The sequence below is a fragment of the Ischnura elegans genome, chromosome 4, assembly GCF_921293095.1.
Source record: "Ischnura elegans chromosome 4, ioIscEleg1.1, whole genome shotgun sequence".
In the NCBI taxonomy this organism is placed as follows: domain Eukaryota; kingdom Metazoa; phylum Arthropoda; class Insecta; order Odonata; family Coenagrionidae; genus Ischnura; species Ischnura elegans.
This window is the reverse complement of record NC_060249.1, coordinates 53,713,803-53,737,474: the sequence shown is the minus strand read 5'-3', so window position 1 is coordinate 53,737,474 and position 23,672 is coordinate 53,713,803. Positions and strand designations below refer to the sequence as shown.

Below are 23,672 nucleotides of genomic sequence, written 5' to 3'. Positions count from 1 at the left end.
ACTCCAGGCATGAAAGTCATATTTCCTTTGGCGGGAAACGGTCGTCGGTATGGGATTAGTGTGAAGATTTGCGGTTTCGCATAAAGGAAACGGATACGACGTGTAAAAAAAATTGACGTGTGCGATCACGCTTGTGGCTTCATTGGCAAATTTCACTTAATAGTGAATCCATAGCTTCGTTGTGATTCGCGGAGACTCACCCCCTCATGCTGCAGTTTCAGTTACTGGATCTTTACTCCAAAATCTACTTTTAGTTCTTCAGCACCTTAAGAATTCATGGGGATAACCAGTGTGTGTACCTGGAAAACAGTTTGAATGAATAACTCGCGGAATCTATTTCCGAGTGTTTCATTCATGCCAGAAGTATTTTTGGACCTTTCCATGTAGGAAAAAGTAAATCATCTATTATTTTCTTTGCATACGTTTCGACAGCGGCAAATGACTGCAAGACGTGATAATGCAACTCGTATAACTTAGGTAGTTAGTGATTAACGTAGTAAGTCTGCCATATTTTTGCTCTTCATTTAACATCGACACGATTACACTTTACTTCTGAGAATAATTTTCATATTCGTAAAATCATATTGCTGCCTCTCATAAATGACCACGTTTTTGTTTCTTTGAAGGAAAATTGTCTTAATTTCTTCGCCAATCATGAGTTTGCTTGAAATGATTGGATGTTTTAGGAGTAAATAGGTGATATGAATAAAGTGAGGGTTTTTTCGTCTAATTTGAGTAGATATTTTTTAAATCATCTTCTTGTGCATCAAATATCGTCATTTAAAAATACATTAAGAATAAAGTCGTGTTAAGTTATTTCATTTAACCCGTCTCCCAATAACTTTATCTGACACGATCTACAACAACACATCCTTGGTACTTGCAGTGATTTCGTAATCGACTATGAAATTAATGAAACTAGTGCATGTTTTTTGTGAAGAATAGATGATGACTGTTATTTAAAATGTGGCTCATTTTTTATTATGAGCGATTAGTAGCCGAAAATTATTGTTTGCTTTTTAAAGATTGTTTTATTATTGTTTAAAAACACCTATTATTTATCACCCTTAGCATCATTAGCAGTGGTATTGTGCATTTTAAAAAAGCATGGATTTAAAATTTTGAAGCCTTTTATACATAACAATTATTTTACGGTAGTAGGAAGAAAATAATAGCCGATAAAATGAAATACAGCACTGATGAAGTTGATGGTTAGTTCTTTTGAAATTATGAATACACTCCCTTATTAAATTTTCGTTTCGGAGCCATAGTTTAATAATAATGGTTTATAGGAAAAGTTTCTTGATGTCAGACCAGGATGCTCTATAGTCCTCGTTTGCGCCTCAACCTCGGCAAAACTAGTGCGGATTTCCTTCGTCTCAATAAAAATAACTATTTCTCTGTGTTAAGCGTTGAGCTCAGGCTATCTAGATGATTCCACTGTAGGCATTCAGTACCACTTCCAAAGGTATCACATTCGCTTGAGGTCAAATCTCAAACCACTAGTCAAATGACCTAAAACCTGTGAGGGAAGCATTTTAAGGTCAGGCCATTGAAATTAGATCAGTGCAACGTTATGAAACAAGGTTGGTTGTTATACAGGTTAAGGAGGAGATATTTACTCCAAAGAAAGGGTTATTTATTTTGTTGTGGACTTGTGGGTAGAGTGTTTGTCTTCAGACTGAAGGTCCCATGTTAAATTCTGCTTGAAGCCTTTGGACACCTCCGGCCCCGCCCCCCCCCCCCCAAACAAAAATACTCGGGAGTGCCTCAAGTAAGTGATCTGGCCCTCCTTACCTGTACGTGTAAATGCATTTAAAAATTAAGTTTTACCGAACATAAATTTGTTTTATTGGAAAATGCTTTGATGGGATTTCGGTTTAAGGAATGGATGATATTTTCTTAAATTTTAGATGTGTCACATGTCTTTAGCTAGACATTAATTTATACAGACTCTGCCCTCAAGTAAACAATTTAACATTCAGTTTTTGGGTTTTGATATAATGAGAACTTAGGTAAAATGTTCTTCCTCATAAATAATCAGTGTATGGATTCCGCTAATGTTTATTAGGTTTTAGATTTACGTGCATGTTTTATGCAAGAGGTGGCCATGTAAAAGGCTCTTTGAATGCCTCCTGTCATGGTTTATGAGGTCATTGAGGAGAATACCATTATCCAAAGCCAGAGAGTGAGGCAGCATATGTTTGCAGGATTGAAGCTTTTTTTTAAAACCTCTACAGACGCATGTACCTTTGTATTTTTCCAAACAAAATTATGCGATCTTTGTTAAAATTAATGAATGTGATGTTCCTTCTTTCTTTTTACGCTCTAATTCGCTTGAATTATCATTTATTTTGCCCCTTTACCATGAAATATTTTTCCGGTATTATTTTGTTAATAACATATGTATTTACCTATGCTCTAAAATTTTCTTCTCGTTGAGGTATTTAGTAATATTTCCTAAAACTTTGCCGTTATTATGGGTGAAACTCGGAACTCTTATACATAGAGACAGTGCTGATTTCAAAACTATGACTAACGTATACTTTAGTTCATGTTTATGTTTGGAGTCCTATTCAAAATCGCAGAACTTTACACGGTGGAGAGTTAATCCACCATTCGTTCGTAGAAGTTGATTTCCTAAAGGAGCTCTCTGAAAGTCTCCTGGAGACCTTTGTTTTGAAATTATACCTCGATACGTGCGAAATGGGAATTTCTTTCTAGACTGCGGCTGAAAACGGCCGAATCCGTCACTTTTTCTTGTTATTTAAAGAGTGACATTGGGGAATGAGGTAATTAGAATGGGGAGGTGCGTCCCTTATACGTCCAAGCAGCTGTCACTTCAAAGAATCTAGTGATGAGAAGGTCAGAATAAGAGATTTCATTCATTCTCTGGAGTTAAAAAGAATTTCTCCGTCATAATTCCTAGATTCCTTATTACGAGATGTTACGATGTGTCTGTGATACCAAATGGAAGATGTTGCGGTTGCGCTATCCGTGTGGTAAACACTTCATGGAACTTCTCAGATGGCGAACCGCAGAACATCCCACGGAGATTTTCGAAGGCCTTTTATCTTCTCATATATCTCGCACTTGTTTATTTGAACTCGGAAGTTATCTCACCTCTCGAGTGACTCATATGCAAAGTTGGTAGCTCGGAAGCTAATGTACTGTCTCGGCCGTTTGCTTTTGTTATTCATCAAGTGTACAAAAAAACCACAACCTCCTGGTTTTTCATCTAAATATTTTCGGACTCGGCTTCCGAACTGGTCAGATCAGATTGACGTAATACTGAAATAAATATTTATTTTTCACATTTACTCTTTCTCTGTTTGTCTTTATATCCTTATGAATATGGAATACAAAATGTATGGACTTCAAATTATTTTAGGGTTTTAAGCATATCCAATGGATTCAAAGTGAAAATATGAACATAAATTAGAAAATGAGCTAGGCTATTGTTATCGTTAATTGATATTTGGTGCCCACTGCGAAAACACGATGGAAATTATTAGATGCTTTCCCCCGATTTGTATTCTTATTGAATATTGTATTAGCTTTATTTTTATTGGCATCATCTTATCAAAATTTTTAATACGGCCTTGCATTTATTTTCATGTAAAAATGACTTCAACCGATGTTAAATTTATATTTTGGCTAATCATAATGGTGGTCTTAAATATTTAGGTAATTGATTTCTGAGTTTAATTGACCGTAGATATACTATTAATTGATATTTGGTGCCTACAGATTAAAGACGATGGAAATTAACTCTTATTTTTTTCCCAATTTGTTGTCTGTAAGAAAGTCCTCGTAATTCTTTATGGCTCTTCCATCTTTTGCATTCGAGAATATGTAATTACAAAATTATGTGAAATTAACTCAGTTCCTAATCGTAGGCATAACTAGGGCGTCTATTTCTCTCCCAGAGGCAGCCATTGCTTGCATAATACACCAGTGGCGTCAAGAATATGACTTAATGCCGGGCATATCGGAACGTTCTAAGAAATAGGGTACATCGAGATTGAGATAGGAGCAAAAGATCATAGGTCTAAAGGCTAGATGTTCATTAATTGATTTAAATCCGGAGCCAAGTTGTACTCGCGAGATCCATCAAAAAATTTTATTCAGCGAAGAGTCTGAGTTGTCAGCAGCCAGCGGCATAACGATTCTGATCTCAAATTCTTTGCGGCGTTTAATGTTTTATTGTACTTTTATTATAATTTGTATTTCAATTTATGTGATCCGATGCGAGCATAGAAATTAAAATGGAAAAGGCGGTATAGTTTTGGGGAACAATGGATTTTACAGGCACTTGTTATGTAACGAAATGAAAAATTCAGTAGGTATTTATGGTCTATCAATCAATGGCCTATGGTAATTCAATCTAGCCTATGAGTCGGTGTAAGAGGGAAGAATTTATAAAATAATTGACCACATTCGTGGTGCGGCAAGAACGTTAAAACCATTGATATAGTCAAACATATTTTGACTGCCCTGTTTCAGGAACTTAAAACTAATTTTGGCTGTCTTTATTTCTCCGTCTATTTTGGTTGTTGATAGTTTAAAGTTCGTTTCATATGGGGCTCCATATAACTACATAGCCTCTACCTGGGACCTCGCAGAGTAATGCATAGTCGAGGCGCGGAGAAATTTGCGTAGTTTTGCGCTTAGAAGCAGTTGGAATACTTTGAGCAACAGATAGTTCAAAGCTGATTCCGCTGATACGATGCATCTTAAGTCGCTTCCAAGGGTCTAATATAAAGGAGGGGCCCTTTTTATCATGTAGAAGTTTGATTTATGTTGGTACTTAGGGCACACTTGGACCAGTTTAAAAAATTGTACGCTTGGAGGCGATGAGTTTAGAGCGATTCATTATTCTCAATATTTTCAATCGCGAGGATATATGAATTTGATGGATCACATCTTTATATCTTTAAAACCCGTGAAATTGAGATCGCTTTCCCGTCAGCGAAGTGAGTGACGACTTTTGAAAACCTATATAATGCACCTTGGGGGTCAACTTATGTAGTGCCCGTGTGCGCTTGGGCGCAATAAAGTGAATAGTCTTTTGATTAATTCAACTATCTTTGACAACATGTGACGGAATTACTTGAAGGATGAATGAAAAAAAATGTTTCGTTCTGTCCACTTTTTTGCGAAAATTAAAGTTTCGACGCATAGCGTAATCATCATCTTTCATATACTTAACAATTTTCGTGATAAAAAGTGTGCCGTACGTAAATGTTAATTAATTCATCCTAATGATTAAAGATTTAGCGGCCCACGTAATGATTATATGGTTTTTGTGTGGATACGCGTTTTCATGATTTTTTACCGACGCGCCACCTCAGGAGAACTCTTCAGGATTCTTCATTACATTCTGAAGAAGCCTCCTGCAGCGGAAGGAAACGTCAATGACAAACCCATGGGACGCCGAGGGACCCAAAAACCATTTTACCAAATTAATTATACTCATAATCATAATCATAGAACCATAGGTAAATCTCTTATAAACAGCTTATTGAATTCGTGTGGTATGAGTGTAGTTTTATTCACCGAAACTCGTAGGTACTTTGGGAAATTGTATAATAATAATATTTATATTATAAATATAATAATAATAATAATAATATAATACATACATCAAACTGCAAAAGGCTGTAATAATTTCAACCTGTCATATCACGAGAAAATTTCTCAACCCAATTCAACAGTAAAGAGTTACCTTGGTGAAAACCCGTGCTCTTAACACTAAAGCTACTCAGTGAAAACTGAAGAAAATTAAAGAACAAAATAATAATAATAATAGTCTTCAAGCGATCGAGAAATAGTTTGGAGAGAGGTTTTAATGACATGATAGAGAACTGTGTCATAGAGGGAGAAATGTTTGGTGAGTGGAGAGGGATAATAGAGAGAGCGGGGTAGGGATAGTGAGGGATAGGTCTGAAGTGGTGATGATAATATTTAACCACTAAGAGGAATGATTGCGTATTTAAGTCTATTTTGGCTGGAAATAATGTGACGACGACAATGAATATGTGTATACGCTTATTAAATATCATTGACAAATAAAGACCATTTCAGTAGTATTTATGTAGTTGGTTTCAGTCTAGTAGTTTAGCATTTTAACATTGCTTTAGTCTCTCTTTTATAACTTGATCAGGTCTTGAAATATTGAACAAAATATATATCATTTTCGCAGTGGACCGCTACATTGGATAAATGAGATGAAAATGAGAAAGATGAAAATATAATCTAGTCTGGTACTGATGCTTGTGCTTTCAATAGGCACTTCGAATAAAGTCGTACGGGGGGAGATGCTTGCAGAATACTCTGGATTCACAATATCAAAGGTAAAATTCATGGAATGGTAAAAAATGGATGCATATTGCATAAAATCACTGGATATGGGTTCGTGATCAATAAATTTTTCGCCTTCTTACTTATACCGCAGTTTATTTTGCTTTATTTTGCATATATTACTGCCGTACTGCGCCCTATACTAATAAGAGTGACGGGTAGGAATTAAGCGGAGCTGATTTAATTTTACCACCTCGAGGAATGATTGCGTATTTGATTCTATTTTGGTTGGAAATTATGTTAAGAAGACTATAAACATGTATATACACTTATTACTTATCATTGATTGATAAAGAGCATTTTAGTATAGAAGTTTTTGAAGTCTATATATTTTGTAGCCCGCATGCAAACATATAGAGATAAAGAGAAATAGTGATTGAGTATAAACGTTGTATATAGATCGCCAATAGATCTTCTGACCTGACCAGTTTGGAAGGCGACGCCGAAAGTATATTTTCTAGAAGAGCGTCAAATCTCAATCCTTTGCTTTAAATTCGCATCAGGAAAAGCATGCCCACGCGTCTCCGGAAGTGTCCAAATCCTTTGCCATCGCGGACTAATTCTCACGGTCAATTTTTCTCCCATTAATATCCATCCACCTAGTGAGTGTCGAGGGCGCCTCATTCCATGGGTGCCGGCCTAGCCGCTCTTTGATCCATCGTCTGTGGTGCCGCCGCGCCGCTGGAGCGATGCTGACACCCCTACAGTGATGTCGTTTGCAATGCGATGGCCGATATTTACTCGATCCGCTGACGCTGCGTCGAGTCAGCGGTGATATTAGACCCATGGATGATCCCTGAGTTCCAAAATTAGATTCGGCTTCGTAAACAGCCTTGAGGATTGAAAAGCTGATAAAATGTCGGGTGGAAAATTATGTGGAGAAAAGATAAAGAATATTGTGCATATATTTGGCTTCAAAAGATCCATTTATTTTTCCTGTGTGTTCTTTTTACGCGTTTCATTTTATTGAGTGCCAACGACTTACAGATTTTATTATTATATGCTGCACGCACCATTTTCATTAATTAGTAGCGAGGGGTGTATACAAGGGGAAGCCCATCCCGAAATGAAGTAAATGAAGAAAGAAATATACCTTAATCTGCACTAATTTTTTAAATAGTGCATTTGGGCTTGGGGACTTTCAGTGATATTCCGTTGTATAAATTATAATTCGCGTTTATTTAAATATTAAATATCAAAGGGCATCCATTCAGACATTGAGTTAACCAAAAATTGCATTGATCATGCCCTTGCTCTCCTCGAAAATAAGTTATCCATGTAAGCCACTATGTTTAGCTGATACCTCTCTGTGGAGATGGTGATTTTAAACATTGGAAAAACATGCTTTCACGTTTTCAAATATAATACATCGATCATTTTTGGATAGTTACAAATTTTATTGATTAATTTCTACGTTTTTATTGTCCATTTTCACTCCATATTGTATCTTTCTGATTATTATTTCATGACCATTGACCAGTGACCATTTGGAAAAATATATATTCGTTCTTCAATAAGCATTCTTTAGGAATTATTCTTGACACGCATCCGGTGAAATCCGTCTTTTACAATTTGTTTCATGTCATTCAAAATTAGAGAGATGATAATTCTTCGTTTTTCAGTGCCATATGCGGTAAATCATTCGAAATTAATTACCCTCAAGGAGTGTATTTCGAAGTTTGTAATATGAAGGCATCCAAGATAACCGTTTACCAATAATTACTGTTGGAGAAATAGTGCGCAAAACGTTGTGGTTGGAACAAGCGATTTGTCAATTTTATGTAATGCTGTGAAAACTGTGGTTTTCCAGTTATATTTAAAAGCGAAGAAAAATGGGGAAGACGAAATCCATTGTTTCATTCACAATTAATTGAAATATCGTATATTGTCAAATCTCTCACTTTCTCACATCTATAGAATTTTGTGAATGTTGGAGTAGCTTCAGTAACGTACGTGCAACTCATCAGTCATCCAACGTTGGGAGGTAGGGCAGAGTATATGGAAGAGTAGAGAGATGCCGAAGCTGTGATAGGTGAAGCGCGTCCTTTAATACAACCGTGGCAGCGCTACTTCTTTACGCTTTAGTACGCTTTAGTTCCGAACCTCACACCTCTGTCAATGGTGCTGTTGAAACTATGCTCAAAGAAGAGTTTGTCAGGCCATCTATTTCAGTCGCTACCCTCAGAGACCTTGTTCCCGCCCTTGTGACTTCTTGCTCCGTGAATTCACCGTTCCTCGTAAATAAATCAGCTTGCCTCCAGGAACTAGTATTCGAACGATTCGAACTACCATTCCAGGAACCTTGTGGAAGAGACGATGTTTTCGTTGTTCAGCGACCCTGCGCCTGAGCGGTTGGCCTTGCGTCACTGACACCGAGCCCTTGTCACAAACGGAATGCGGGTGGGAAGAATGAAAGCGTAAATAAAAGAATTCAAGCGTGGCTCTCGTTTCCTGTCGCTGGCTTTATAAATTCGGCATCATCAAAACACGATGGTGACGCCGATCCGTGGTAGTCAACTTCCAGCGAATTCTTTTAATGATATTCTCTTCGAATGATATTGAACTGTGGTCAACTTGGGTCCTCTGCCACCGTTAAGATTTGCGGTAGATGTGATAGGTTTCGGGTATTTTCGGTGGCTTATTCTATTTATATCGTTTCGGAGAGGTGAGCGAAAGAAGAGGAGGACATTCAGCATAAATTGGGCATCACGCCGTGAATCCTACCTTGAAACAAGCTCTCTATTTCGGGCACAATAACTGCCATCAACTATAAAGTGGGTTTTCTGCAGATCATCTTTGAATTTATGTTATATTTCCAGTCTTATCTATGCCGGCAATATTTTAAATAAGCCATCAATGCAGGCCATAATTCATGGCTTTGCGACAATTTGGTGGTGAAGTAGAAGTGATTATATGATTCAAGGCACGTTGTTTTGGCAAAAATAAGAAAAAATCACCAAATGCATAATAGGCTCAGCATTGTTTATAGCAAAACGATTTTTGGATATTTAGTTTGAGGCGGATAAATGCCCATTAGGAAATTTTCATCAAAATCTGAGATCCAAAGGGACAAACATGTGTTGAATTGAGGTGGAGTGACCCATATACTTTGTATTGTATATTTATCACTTAATTTTATGGGTTTAATTGAGCTCTCGTTGACTCTTTTTTATTGAGTTATTCCATCTCATTCAACTCTCGATTATTATCTATTTCCTCTCCGTCCTTTCTTGGTATCTTCACATGGTCATAACAAAGTCTGAAGTCGTATCCTTTTTAATCACTCATTCATATTTATGAAAATCCCTCGTCAAATAGTTCCTTAGCCATCACGCCATCGAATTTACATTCCGCCAGAAAGGAGTACGCTGGAGAACTTGATTACGCTGAAGAACCATGGTTACCCGTAAACTTATTCGCTTAGGGACGAGTCTTTGCTAATAATTGAAAGATACATTGTAGTAATGCTGATATGCCCTCTCGCTAACGTTTTTAAGGGATCAACATAACCGGGTTAGGAGAAATCGACTTACCTCGAAGGCAGGTATTTGTATTGTACATTGTGTAATTTAAAGCCTTCTGCGTGCATATTTGTTAACTTGTGATTTTGACCTTAGCATTTATATTTAAGTTTGGTAGAAATAGAATGGATAGCGGCAGAAATTGAAATTAACAAATAATACCCAAGTTAAGTTGGATCAGTGGCGCAGCGAGGGGGGGGTTGTGGGGTAAACCCCCCCCCCCCCAGAGCTCAGAGAAATTATTAAGTTAAATCTATTTTACTTAATTACATTAATATTACTCATAGGATAGAGTAAGGACTTATAAAATATCCTTCAGAATGCCGTAAAACTCACTATTTATCCTAAATTTTTCTGGAGAGTGCCCCTGCACCTTCCGCTTACCCTGGCGGGTATGCCATACCCCCAGGCACCCCAGTATTAGTTGCGCCTAAAATCCCTCCTAGCCTTAATTCCTAGCTGCGCCCCTGTGTTGCATAGACCATGAATGTAAAATTTTATTATATCAAGAAACAAATACTTACCAAAGGAACTTCTCTCTCAACTTACTAATTTCTTAATAGCAGCATATCTAAATTATGTTAACTTTAACGCGTCTCGTATTATATCTTCTTTGCTTATTAATTTGGGCTCCCTTGGTTTGAGAGTTATAGACGATTAAATTGCTGTTTCGTAAGTAGCTCGAAATCCGCGGAATTCCCTGAAAAAGTCCACTGAATGCTGTATATGTGTTTGGCTAGTGGCTATCCATCCAGTTTTGTCACAATTGCTTACGTTTTGTTTTACATTCCTTTAGTATTGAATGTCCCACACGAGGTTTTCGAAGGCAGAAGAAGAATGGATTGTTTTCCCATTGTAGTCGTATGAAACGTGTCTCGCGTCGCATTACCCTACGTAATCGCTGGCAGCTGAGATAAATAATTCTGAATGAGCCTTGGCGTCCTTTGTCCAATTCTAACCTTGAACTTGGTCACTTGGTCGCATGGCGCAACGGCATAGGCATGTGTCCTTGAGGATCACGGAGCCTTTGTCGTGCTTGAAAAAAAATAATTTCCCATAATCTCTTATCTTGCGTGATTTTGTGACGAAAAAATCAAATCAGGATTCCTTGACGGTAATAATGAACTAAAAATCATCTCTCCATTCGTAAGAATGAGTGCTGTTATTCATAAAGTCATATCGAAGCTTTCTAGGACAAGTAATATTCTAAATAAAATTGATGACTTAAGCAGTAACTGTCGTAAATTTATGATGGAATACTCAAAACATGTTTTTTAAACAAAACATTTTTCACGTATTTATATAGACTCGTACGGATTTCTATAAAAATTAACACAAAATTCTAAAAATTGACATTAACCATACTGTCCTTGTTAATTGTAGGGTTTTTAGCCTGTCTGTCCTCCAATTATCTCAATTATCTCTCATTTGTCACGAGGGGAAAATAGGTTTATTTCTCGGGCGTTTCCATCAAATCCATGAAACGACTGATTTTCTGTCTATCAGATAGTTGGAGTGGAAATGGAAAAAAAATGTTCAGATGCTTCTTCTTCTACATGATGAATGTTCTTCAAATGCTGTATTACCGTATGGGCATACCCACTACCGGATCACTTTCATGTTTTTTTTTGGCAAAATTTACTCGATCGGGGTTGGAATATAGTTTTTGAGCACAAGTACTGTTTCAAGAGCACCATATTCTCAAAATAAAAATAAATATTATAGCGTATTAATTGCATGGCAAATAAGATCTGAAAAATATCATGGTTCGGTTGTGTTACACCTACTTGTTTGCGTTTATATCGCGATAGCCAAGAATGTTTTTTCTCAGTGAAAGCTCTCGCTGGTCATTGCAATGTATTTTGTGTTTTCGTGTATACTCTGAGTACCATGTTCGTGGATACGCCCGTTATTCATCGTTGGTACTTCGTGAAACTTGTTGTTTACGTGAAATTTTCTCGTGTTGCCCAGAAGATTTCGGAATCCTTATCGGTCGGGTGTTTTGATTCCCAACGCAGGCATCGAAAAGTTGGCCTTCAAGAATTCCGTAATGAGTTGGAAGCCTTAGGAAGATATTACGCCGATAATTCGTGCTTGTGAAGCCCCGTTTTAGTTGAATTTTTTTACTGTTTCGTCCTTGAGTGAAACTGGTCTCCCGTTTATGGTGAAACAAATATTTTTGTTTATGGTATTTACGTATTTATTCGCTTATTTTAATCCATGCTCGATCAAAATAGGCTTTTGGCATTTTGCTATTCATTTCAATTTTTGCAGTATTATCCACAGCCAAGTGGAAACGAACTGATGTAACTGATCATACATTTTGGATAGAAGAATGATAAGGATTGATTTAGAAGAATGATGAGGGCCAAATGGATCCAGCAAGATAGAAATTAAGTAGTAAATGAGGTGAAGAGTATGAGAGAGGATAAGCCACATCAAAACATTGACAAGAAGACGTAAAAACCTTATAGGCCATATCTTAAGACATGATGGCCTGATGAGGACAATCCTCGAGGTACAAGTAGATGGCAAGATCGGAAAAGGAAGACCTCGAATTAAATATACGTAACAGATCATAAATGATGTGAAAGTGAAGAAGTAAGTGGGTTTGAATAAATTAACTGACAGAAGAATGAGTAGAGAGCTGCGGCAAACCAATCTTAGTATTGCTGACCAGTTATGATGATATTTTGGAACTCAATCGTTCGAATTTGGAACTAGTTTTCGGAACTTCGTCGTTGTGGCTAGGTGCACCTCTATTTTGCACTTTTACCTAATCTATAATTCTTCATTAATGTATCAATTTAAATTGAATTAATTGAGTTGCATGCCCTGAAAAACGTGTCATTATTTGAGTAGGAGGTCATAAGATATTTTTGGTGGAGTTCTGGAAAAGAATCTTATCGACATTTCGCTTGAAGTGACTGTAAAACTTGATTGAAAAGTGTCGCTAAGTCAAAAAACTGTGCTCGTTTCCACTGACATTTGTTCATCAATCAAATTTTTATCTAAACTTTAACCAAAAGATTTTGACATAAAGTGATCTGTTGCTGTTAGTGATGTAAATTTTTAAATCTAATCTAGGGACGTATTACTTGAATACTCAACAAAAGGGATAGCTCTAGTCTTTTGCGTTCTGATGGTGATGCCTTTACTGCAACTGCAAATTGAGGAAGACTACAGGAAATAACTTGTGTTCAACCGAAGGTGGGGATGATTATAAATTTTTACTGAAGACATAAGTCATTAAATATTATTTTATAATCTTCGGTCTCAGAGGATTGGCTTAAAGTTTTATGAGGAAAATATATATCCTAGATTATTTTCTAGATTTTTATCGTGAGTATTCATCAAACCTACGTCATCACATCGATTATAACCCTGTTTGATATTTAAGACCTTATCCTATAAATTTGCCACTAATATGTGTTTTGATGACCTTCAACGATGCTTAGAGTGTTTGAAGCCAATATCTTATTAATATTAATTCGCTGTTTCTGACCGTGATAGAGAAACCAAGTAGATAACGAATACATCGCTTTTCGCATGAAGCGTTTCGCGTGGCTGATGTTGACAGCGATATATCACTTCTGGATGTGCCTTGATTTTTTATGCTCAGAAATTGTTTGGTCATCTCCCGATCTGTACCGGCTTACGTGATGTTATTCTGCTCTTGCTTGACGGCTCATGCCTCTTTTGGATTCTTTTGAAAAGCTCTCTTATTATAATTTTTTTGTTTAATTTCACTACCAGTTTCGAGTGTAAATTATGAATGATAGCCACTGTGTCGCATACTCTCTCTTTTCATTCCAAGAGGCAAATTTCCGGCTACAAAGCTATCAATTCTGCGAATACTAGTTTTTTACAGTGGCATTGGAAAAAATGTTAACAATGCTCAAATGATATGCACGCATAGTTATGTCACGTTGTTTTATACTTCATGCGAGCCACCTCGAAGGTGCTTGTCAGGTGTGTTTTTTCATTAATTTGCAGTGGCAGCGGTACGTAAAAATTGCAGGTCATGGTTACAAAAAAAACAACAAATGAGCATGCAGGGGGAGTGAGTTTCCTTAAGCGTTTACCTAGTAACTCTGAGTACTTCACTTGTACAGAAATATAAAATTAGTTTAGTTTACGGTTGGTATTATCGTTAGTGTTATTAGTAATTAGTTGTCGGTCATGTAAACATTTATCGGTGCAGGGTTAATTTCAATCAAAGAGAATATCTCCAATAATTTGAGGAAAAATACCCCATTTCCTTATACTTACCCGATTTACAAGCATCCTCATAAATCGTGCAAATCTTAATTATTTTCCTTCCCGCACGTGAAATTCGGTAAACGTTATTTTTTTCAGAAGAAAACGTCTCTATTTCAACTATTTCCGAGTCGACATTTTACATGGAAAGGTCCATTGCCGCATACCCAATTTGCACGCAACCTCTAAAATCGCGAAAATTTTAATTACTCGCATTCCTTCCGATGACTACGCACGTAAAATACGGTAAACGTTATTTTTCCAAAAGATCGCGGCTATCCTTCATTTATTTCCGAGCCGAATTTCTTGTATGGGAAAAGTCCATTGCCGCTTGCTTTGAAAGTCAACCTTCCCATGAATCCTTTATACATCGATTATTTCCGTAACTTCTCATAGTATATCGAATGAAATAGTTTTCATTCATTTCACAACGGAAAACGAGTCGTTTATCATCAATTTCGAGTGTCGCAAACTATACGGTTTTCACATATGCAAGCATACGGCGATTCATTTCCGGGTAAAAATGCCAGTTTTTTTGACATAGTCGTAAGACTGACAGACCTTTATGCTCTGCAGCCCTTCGGACCATTTTTCTTTAATCTCTTCGAAAAAAGAGATCGTTTAAGCCTTCTTCTCGGTCTTCTTGGGCAGAAGAACGGCCTGGGTGTTGGGTAAGAAACCACCCTGGGCGATGGTGACGCCGGACAGGAGCGCGTTCAACTCCTCGTCGTTGCGAATGGTCAGCTGAAGATGACGGGGAATGATCCTGGTATTCTTGTTGTCACGGGCAGCGTCGCCTTCCAATTCCAGGACTTCGGCAGCCAGGTACTCCATCACGGTGGCGAGGTACACGGGATCAAAGGCACCGACGCGCTCGGCGTAGTTGCCCTTGCGGAGCAGACGGTGGATGCGTCGCAAGGGGAATAGACGAAACGATTCCAACGAAAGAGCGTACCCAGGATCAAAACTAGAGGAGGTACATGCCGTGGTCGTTCAAGTTGTGATAAAGAAAAGGTTAAGGAAACAAAAATTTCAAGAAAATCATAACAACGCTTTATCAGTAAAAAAATATTTCTATTTTAATTATATGTTTTATACTAATATCAATTTTCTTGGATTTGAGGAAAATTTGTTCAAAAATTTCGTACTGACCCTAATTTACTTCTGCCGCTCGGGGGGGGGGGGGGGGAGGGAGGGCAGTTGCCCCCTGCTGTCCCCCGCTGGGTACGGCCATGTTCCAACGCACTGACACATTGCGGCGATGTGGAACTCGCGATCTCTGATGGACTGTGGAATATGTGTTTATGATATGATGTGAGAGGAGAATAGAGAGATGGATGGGAATAGAGAGACACTCACTCATCAGTCTCGACGCACTGCTGCTCTGATGGAGATGCCTCCGTTTCCTCGTACGGACGTGATTAATCTAGGTTTTCGGCGTTACGGTGCGGACCTCACGACGAATCGTTGAGATTTGGCGCCTCCCCGTGTGGTTCATGCTAATTCTGGGCTGCTGATGGCCGACGTCTCCGTCTCATCGACCGAACGCATATCGGCGAGTCCTGACTCTACGGAATATAACGTGACCCCCCCCCCCCCCAATTTTGCGCCACATCTCGTTGCTACGCAACGTTGATACCATCGTGACTAGCCGAAGACTAGCGGAGAGGCTGCCAAGAGGGCCGGCAAGTCCCAGAAGAACATCTCCAAGGGGGACGAGAAGAAGAAGCGCAGGAGGAAGGAGAGCTACGCAATCTACATCTACAAGGTGCTGAGGCAGGTCCACCCCGACACTGGAATCTCCCCGAAGGCCATGAACATCATGAACTATTTCGTCAACGACATCTTCGATAGGATCGCTGCAATTTTAAAGCCACTTTTCATTTTTGCATGATGACGTCACCGCTTATGTTTATATGGATCTTCGTCCATTTATTTTTAATTGATAAATATCGATCGAAACCCATGTGATAATATCGAAAGTATCGAAAATCGATATTTTTCGAGAAGTCGTGTCTCTCGAGGCCCAAATATCGACGTAATCTTCGATATTTATAGAAAGAAATCGATTCTTGAAAATCGATATTTGGACGAATGGGGAATGCAGAAATAGTGTCAGAACGGGCCGCTACTTAATATCGATAAAAACATCGATATTTAGCCCGGATCATGTTAAAAACAACTCACGTGAATTTGCATTGTGTTGAAAACGCTTTTCTCAAGTTTTCAACTCCAATTCACCCAAAGTTAATTTGTTCTGAACTAGTTCTCTAATACTTTGTGCAATATTTGGAGGGAAAACATCACCCTATGGTGGGTCGAAGTTTTTTTTCTTGTAAGTGCGGGTGTATGTTTGTGTAGGTAGTTAAATTATTAAGAATCTAAATAAAAATCAATTTCATCACACAATATTTGACCCTGCGGAATCATGTTTGCAAATTTCAACATCAATGTAATCGAAATATGCCTTTAATAATGAGGGTGGATTTCAGTTTTTTCGGGTTTCTACGGCTGGAATTGCAATTATAAAGTAAATCCTTCACGATGAAAGGATTGGTTTTATAAGGATAAAAAATTTAGTTTTAAAGCATATATTTTAGTCAACATTTTTTGTCTTTTTATTCTGACAACGTCTCGCCGCCTTACGGTATCAGAAGGGTATCAGGTTATCACAAGAGATTGTATTAAGTATTGTAGAAGACTACCAAATATTCCCTAATATGAATGCTATCTATTTCTACGAAGTGAAGCCGGAACCTTTCGATGTATGGGTTGAAATTTCCTGTAACAACTTCAATTCACCTCAAATAATATGCCCTACCCGCTCATTGGCTGCGGGTGGGGAGAATTTTCGCGTTGCTTACCGTGTGGGACACGTATACTTTTCGGCTTCGCTTTTCCCGAGGTGAGCCCCTTGATTTATCGCGACTGGGATTCCGACCAATCGTCAGGTGTCGTCACCTGCAAGACGTATTCCACTCGCTCCCCCTTGGGAGAAGAGAGGGAGGGGTTGGCAAGGCGGTAGGGCGGCCCCCGGTGTGACGTCGGTGGCCGTGAGATCCATGCGTGGGGTGACCCATCCATCGTGGCTGACGAGTCTTGCCTTCGTACCACTACGCTAACTCTACCGTGGTCAAGGGATGAGTGGATAAACCTTCTAGCGTTCCAAGTGACACTAAAAGTATCCGTAATACCAGACCGCCTTCTCGAGAAAGATGATTATAATGGACATCATCAACTGGTTCTATTCCTCGATATCGTTCGTCATCATCCACCATCCATCATCAACCAGATGATAACGTGCCACGTCGAAGCTTAGGTTGTAGCACAGTATAAAATCTATGTGGAATTGTAAACTTTTTACATTTCGATATGATTGTATGCCAACTGGCAGGTCCCTAACACCGAAGTTGTCTCCACCTCCTCCTGTCCTATGCCTCTTCTTTGCCTTCCTTATACATCCTTTTCAACCTCACTTAGTTGATGAAATCTTCACGGGAAATCAGCCGGGTAATGATGGTCATTGCTGCCAACGTTTCGATGGCCTTCCCTGCCATCGTCTTCAGGGCGAATGAAGACGATGACAGAGAATGCCATCGAAACGTTGGCAGCAATGACCATCATTACCCGGCTGATTTCCCGTGAAGATTTCATCAACAGCATTCGCCGGGAAAGCACCAAATCCTTCTTCAACCTCACTTAGTCTTTCACCTTCAGGCTTCTTCATTCTCTTTTCTTTTCTCCGTCCACTGGTCTCTCGACTGCTGTACTTAATATCCCCATCCCTTTCAAAATACGCCCGATCTAATTCCCCTTTCCTTTGTATACGATTCTCAATAATGCTCTTTCCTCCCCTACTCTTTTACGTCCTCTTTCCACGATTTATTCACCCACTTCACTCTCTCTAGTCTCCTCCATACCCGCGTCTTAAAAGCGTTCATCCTACCTTTTAAAAATATTTTGGTGTTTACCAGCAGATTCTATTGTCTATCCTCACCAGGGGCGCAGTTAGGATTCAAGGCGGGTGCAACTAATACCGGTGTGTGTGGGGGTATGGAATACCCACCAGGATAATCGGTAGGTGCGAGATTTTTTATTTATATTGCGGAATTTTAAGATAAATGGTTCAAAATTGTGAGTTTTACGGCTTTCGGACGGATATTTTATTCCTTACATTATTCTATTAGTAATATCAATCAAATTAAGTAAAATGGGTTAAACTTAAAAATTTCTCTGAGCTTTGGGGGGGTTTTATCCCCCAAAACCCCCCCCTCGCTGCGCCACTGATCCTCACCACCCAGCGCAAAACTATGATTCGGATATGTACCTGCGTAGTATGAGCGTAGTAGAAACGGGCCACTGAGGTACCCTAAGTAGAAGATAGCAATGGCTATTGCCGCTTCTCCCCCACACGATGCCAACTCGTTTTGCAAAACGTGCCGCGGAGGCGAGTGGCGCGTCCGTGGCCGACATTTCGGGCGACTACGGGGAGTGTGATTCTTCGCTCACGGACTGCGCGATCATGTATCTTCATGAGCTTTTGCGGACGCGGGTTCATGCAGGCGTGCCCCCAAAAAAATTGGAAGAGTGTTCAGCTCGGCGCAGGTGGTTTGTTTTCTGGTAAAGGTGGTCAACTTTTCAAGGCATGCAGCGTCTTGATCGCACCCTTGCTCAAATATTTGCCTTATTCTCGTAAAAGTAGTCTTCTTTTAGGAAATAATCCTACAATTTTCTATTGAGGCATGTGAATCCAATGCCGTACCTTACCTTACGTCTGGGGGCGATCTGAAGCTATAATTATAATGAATGTGCCAGCAGTGAACATGATGCCAAAGTTTTATCTTAAATCTTTGTAATTTGGTGGAAAAATTCTGTTCTCGATTGGTGAAAGACAATTTCGACTTAAGTAATACATTTTTCTAATTAGCAGTTGTTATTTCTATCCACTTATTTTCATTGAAGTTATGAAAAGCTTAAGAAATGAAACCCTGTATTTAGGGATTTTTTTTCAGACGATGATTTTATTTGCAATTTTCCTGGAGCTATGGTATTGGTAGCGGTTAAGCAATTAATCTTGTAATAAAATGATGATCCTTGGTGTCGGTGTTAAATGGGTCTAATTGCATACTAAAAAATTATGGGAAGAAAATCAATAATTTCTTAATTTTAATTGGATTAATATTTGGATGTGGGACTGTGAAACAGTCCTTACACGTGATATTTAAATTTCAGAAGCAAAATAGAAATTTCTTTCCATCAAATTTTTTAAAGTAGTATTAGTCGTGTTTGAAGATGGCCAATCACTCACTCTATCAGCGTAAGGCTGTTTTGTGGATGAGTGAGGTTAGCCCACCCTAAAGTGAGTCTCAGGCGTATGCATTACGCACATTCCCTTCCTGAGCCACCTCACACTTAAGGACTGAGGGTTTTCAAAGGCTTCTCCCGGAATTTGAACCCAGGAGTCTTCGATCAGTTGCCAAGCGCTGTAGTGCTAAGCTCCCTGAGCAGATGGTGAGCTCTATTTTCTTATAGATTGTAGAAATAGAACTCTTGAAATAATATTTTAATTCAGACTTGACTTTTAATATTTTACATGCTATTAGTTTCAATCGTGAGGTATTTCACTCCAAATACTGATCAAGCTTAACACTTAATCATCAATATTGCCGAGAAATGTGTCACACTCTTAATTCCCCGATGAAATTATTCATTCAGATATCGGCATCATTTCTCAAGACGTACCTAGCCAAGTACGGTCAGCAGCTGATTATCTCTCCACTACCGTTGCATCAACTATACCCACGCGTTTGGAAATGAGAGTTCTCTTTAAAAAGATGCGTAATTTGAAACTAAGGTGAGCTCATTTGTAAACAGTGTTTGAGTAACTAATTGCATCACCTATACAAAAAGTCATTGAAGAAAAATGGAACTGGCTCATTAATTTTCGGTGACGGTCAAATTTAATCAAATGTACCTAGAACAATTCATATTTTATAACAAATAATAGTTACTAGGTCGTCGTGTTTCGCAAAATATGCGACATATCAGAGGTTAGTTTCATAGCAATGCAAAATAGAGGGACATGAAAAACAATTTTCTCAGTCTCGTTTTCGCGAAAGTGAATGAGTAGTCGATTCTCAAAGAGATATCACCAATTCAAGGTATCGGGCAATCAAAACGTGGGCATGGCTTCTCTGTACTGGCGTGTGGTAGGAACAATACAATTGATTCATCTTAATTGCTTCATCACCGAACGCATCGTTAGTACTCTTTGCTGTATTAGGTACGAGTTAGATTCCAAACGCAATAAAATAATACCACGTCTGACGTGATTCCTGAGGTAGTAATCTATTGTCCCTGTAGCCCGAGTACATAATTTCGAAAGGTTGAATTTTCTTTACGTGCGCTAAATTGGGGTGAGGTATTGATATCGGAATCCGACCATCGCCTGTTCCCTGGCGCATAAAGATTTAGGTTTTACATCTTCTTTTATTACCATTTTACCGGGAAAACTTATTTTTCTTCGTTTTGGTTGCTTCTACCTTGCCGTTTGTTTAACCTTTTAGAGTGTTAAAAGACGTTTAGTGTGAATAGAAATGCTTAAACGGCTGGTAATGTACGAGTTCTTTCGATTTCATTTGTTTTGTAATGACACCGCACTAGCGGTGTTGACCATTATTGTTGTCAATACCATTTTTACACCGGTACCTGACGAATTTTCCCTATTATGGTGATGATCCTCCAGTGATAATATCTTCCCTATTAGCTCACCCGGCGCATAATGTTCATTTATTTACAGCTCAGTTGCGTATGCTTGCTTATCTCGTTTCATTCGATGGATTAATTGATCATGTTGCCTAAAGGTCAACTGACCACTCAACTGGTGCAGCATTGAAATCATGTGATTATTCCAGTTTATAGCGGAAACAGAAAGGAATTAGTGATTGCAACTGGGCAATGTCGATATTTTTATTGTTCTCATTGATGTGGAGAGCTGACATTTGCGGTCGTATCTGGTAACTAACTTAGTTTTGCATGATGAGATATAGATGGCTTTATTCTGATATTCTCTTTAAATGTATTATCCTTCAATTTAATTTAATTTACGCAGAAATTTCCCGATTTATGGTTTAGTAACGATGATAAGCGATTTAGGGGAAATTTAATTTCTTTATTCTTCTTATCCCATATCGAGTCAAGACTAACACGGCATTTTAATCTTTATATAATACAGATATCTTTATTTTTATTTGCACACATCCTACGGTTGTATTCAAAGTGACCTTAACAATTAGTTCTGACTGTAAAAATTGTAGAATAACTTCAGCTTCTTCGTCAGTTCCATTAATGATGTTGATCGATTTGAAGTATGTGTAAATAATCGCTCTTTTTCCTTGTGAAAGTAAATAACACTCCTTGGGCGCTACCCTCAATTGGTTGGCAGTACTGGCATCGCTGCCAAAGCGTTCCGAAATCTCCTGGCAGTTCCTTGCAGTGAAATTGACGTCACTCATTTGGTGACGTTTTCTTCGGCGGGAGCTACTCGTGGTTACAAGCTACTGCGGATATTGCAGACCAATGGAGGCAACGGTAAACTGATGGGAGCCTTTATTTGCTTGTTTTTATAAAAGAGCGATCGGATTGTTTAAAATCGCATCGTACCCACTCTAATGAAACATGATGTACGTAATTCAGTATATTGAGAATATATTTTCGTCAAATTTACTTATCTGATGTGAAAACGGCAAGTAGTGTATGAATTAATACGTGAAGAAATGAAAAATTTTGCTTGATAACTTTATGGTGTGGTTTACCGATGATATCTATAATTACGTTTCCCGAGACCTCTTGCCCCGAAGCAAGATAATAAGATTTCATCGATTCAGCGAACCCGACCGACGAATGATATTTGAGAGGATAATTGGAAGGTACTGCATGTTACTGTACTGCCTGTATCTGATATTTTGATTCAAAGACAACATTATAAATTATTATTTAACCTAGGTATTCAATTTTCTACATTTAATTAGTCAATAAACAGACGAGCGCGGCTTTAGCGCAGACTTGACGCTTTCAGCCGGTTGTGGCTTCATTGAAGACCTTTTTTCTTCACGTTGCCATTCATGGTCCATGTCGAGGTGGTCTATGCAGTCCATCGGAAAGCCAAAACCTGTGGTTCCATTCCCGGCGTGGGTAATTTTTTCTCTAAAAAATTCATATAAATTTCACCGCCGTTCACGTGGCAGGCTCTAAATATTACTCATCGTATCTATTGTTTACATGATCGAAGACTGCCCCTTCGCTGATATTCTCGCCGCTAATAGATAAGGTATTCCTCGCCGGCAGCCTCGACCTGGCAAGTTGCGATGCATTAGTGAGTGATATCCCGCGCAAGCAGGGAAAGCCAGGTGTTATGAGTGGGCGGGAGAGAGTGGGAAAGAAACTCAGGAATGGGAAGTAGAATGTCAAGATGGCCGATAAGGCACACTAGATCGGGGTAGATAGCTTGAGGTCATTTTTCTTTCGAGGAGAACAATCTGAGATTGGGAACAAGAAAATTGGCGGGAGTCCGCGTTTTGCTTCGAGGCGGGGATCTCCGGTCATTGTTCTGGACACCAATATTACAAAAGGGGATCCCCATGTCGGCCTCTAAATGTGTTGTCACCCCCCGCGCATTTAAATGGGTTAAAAAAAGTCGCAACTCGCGTCGATGACGGACAAAATGATCCGAATTACACGGGTTGCAGTACACGGGGTATAAATCGCACTTAATATATACATAATGCTGTGATCTATCAAATTCATAACTTTTCTATGCTGTTAAATCTCGTATTTACGAACATTATAATGCAAATTTTTGAAAAAGTGGATCGCATTGCACTCATCACCGCGCTGCGGATATTTTTGAAAACCGATTTAAATACGACCGAAGTGGCAACAAAAATCAACCTTCTATGGGATGGAATTGGACCTCCTCTATGCAGTACCCTTGATTCTGGATTTCTTGCTGTGCAAGTGGCAGCGCCGACGTGAATTGGGGTGCGTGGAACTCGCCGAGTGTTTTCGAGAAATCTCGTCGAGAATTTTCCTCGCACCGTCTTTAAGGCGGACGTTCTCCTGTCTCCGCTCACTGCCGCTTCCTCCATGTGATGCGTGTGTGCTTCACTGAGCGGAAAGATCTCCTCCGCTGATTCTGAATGCAGCTTCGTGTAACGAACCTTGTTTACGTTAAGATACGATCTTAGCTGCGGAGTTTTCCTGTATTTACGCGGGATCGTCTTGGTTATGAAAACATGCGTTCCCTTTAATGAAAGTTTCCTTGTTGTGGTCGTTAGTGAAAGGTTGGTAACATGACGCTAAGTAATTAGCATCTTTACTATACATTTAAATAGTTCTGGACGATATTTATGGGAACTTTTGCTTCGATATTTTTATTTTAGTGATCCTAAAAAAATTACTTATCTTGAGGCAGAAGATATTGTAAACAATATGATTCTGAATGCTAGCAATTGGAAATTTGTGGGAAAA

General features: G+C 38.8%; 1 protein-coding gene across 1 annotated transcript; it reads right to left on the bottom strand.

Moving 5' to 3' along the window:
- Window positions 1-14,765: 14,765 nt before the first annotated feature.
- LOC124158141 (histone H2A, sperm-like) lies at window positions 14,766-17,228 on the bottom strand. The gene is made up of 2 exons (XM_046533324.1): window positions 17,086-17,228; window positions 14,766-15,111 (listed from the first exon to the last, which is right to left on the bottom strand). Exons 1-2 carry the CDS (start codon window positions 17,226-17,228, stop codon window positions 14,766-14,768), a joined length of 489 nt encoding a protein of 162 aa, XP_046389280.1.
- Between the last annotated feature and the right edge of the window lie 6,444 nt (window positions 17,229-23,672).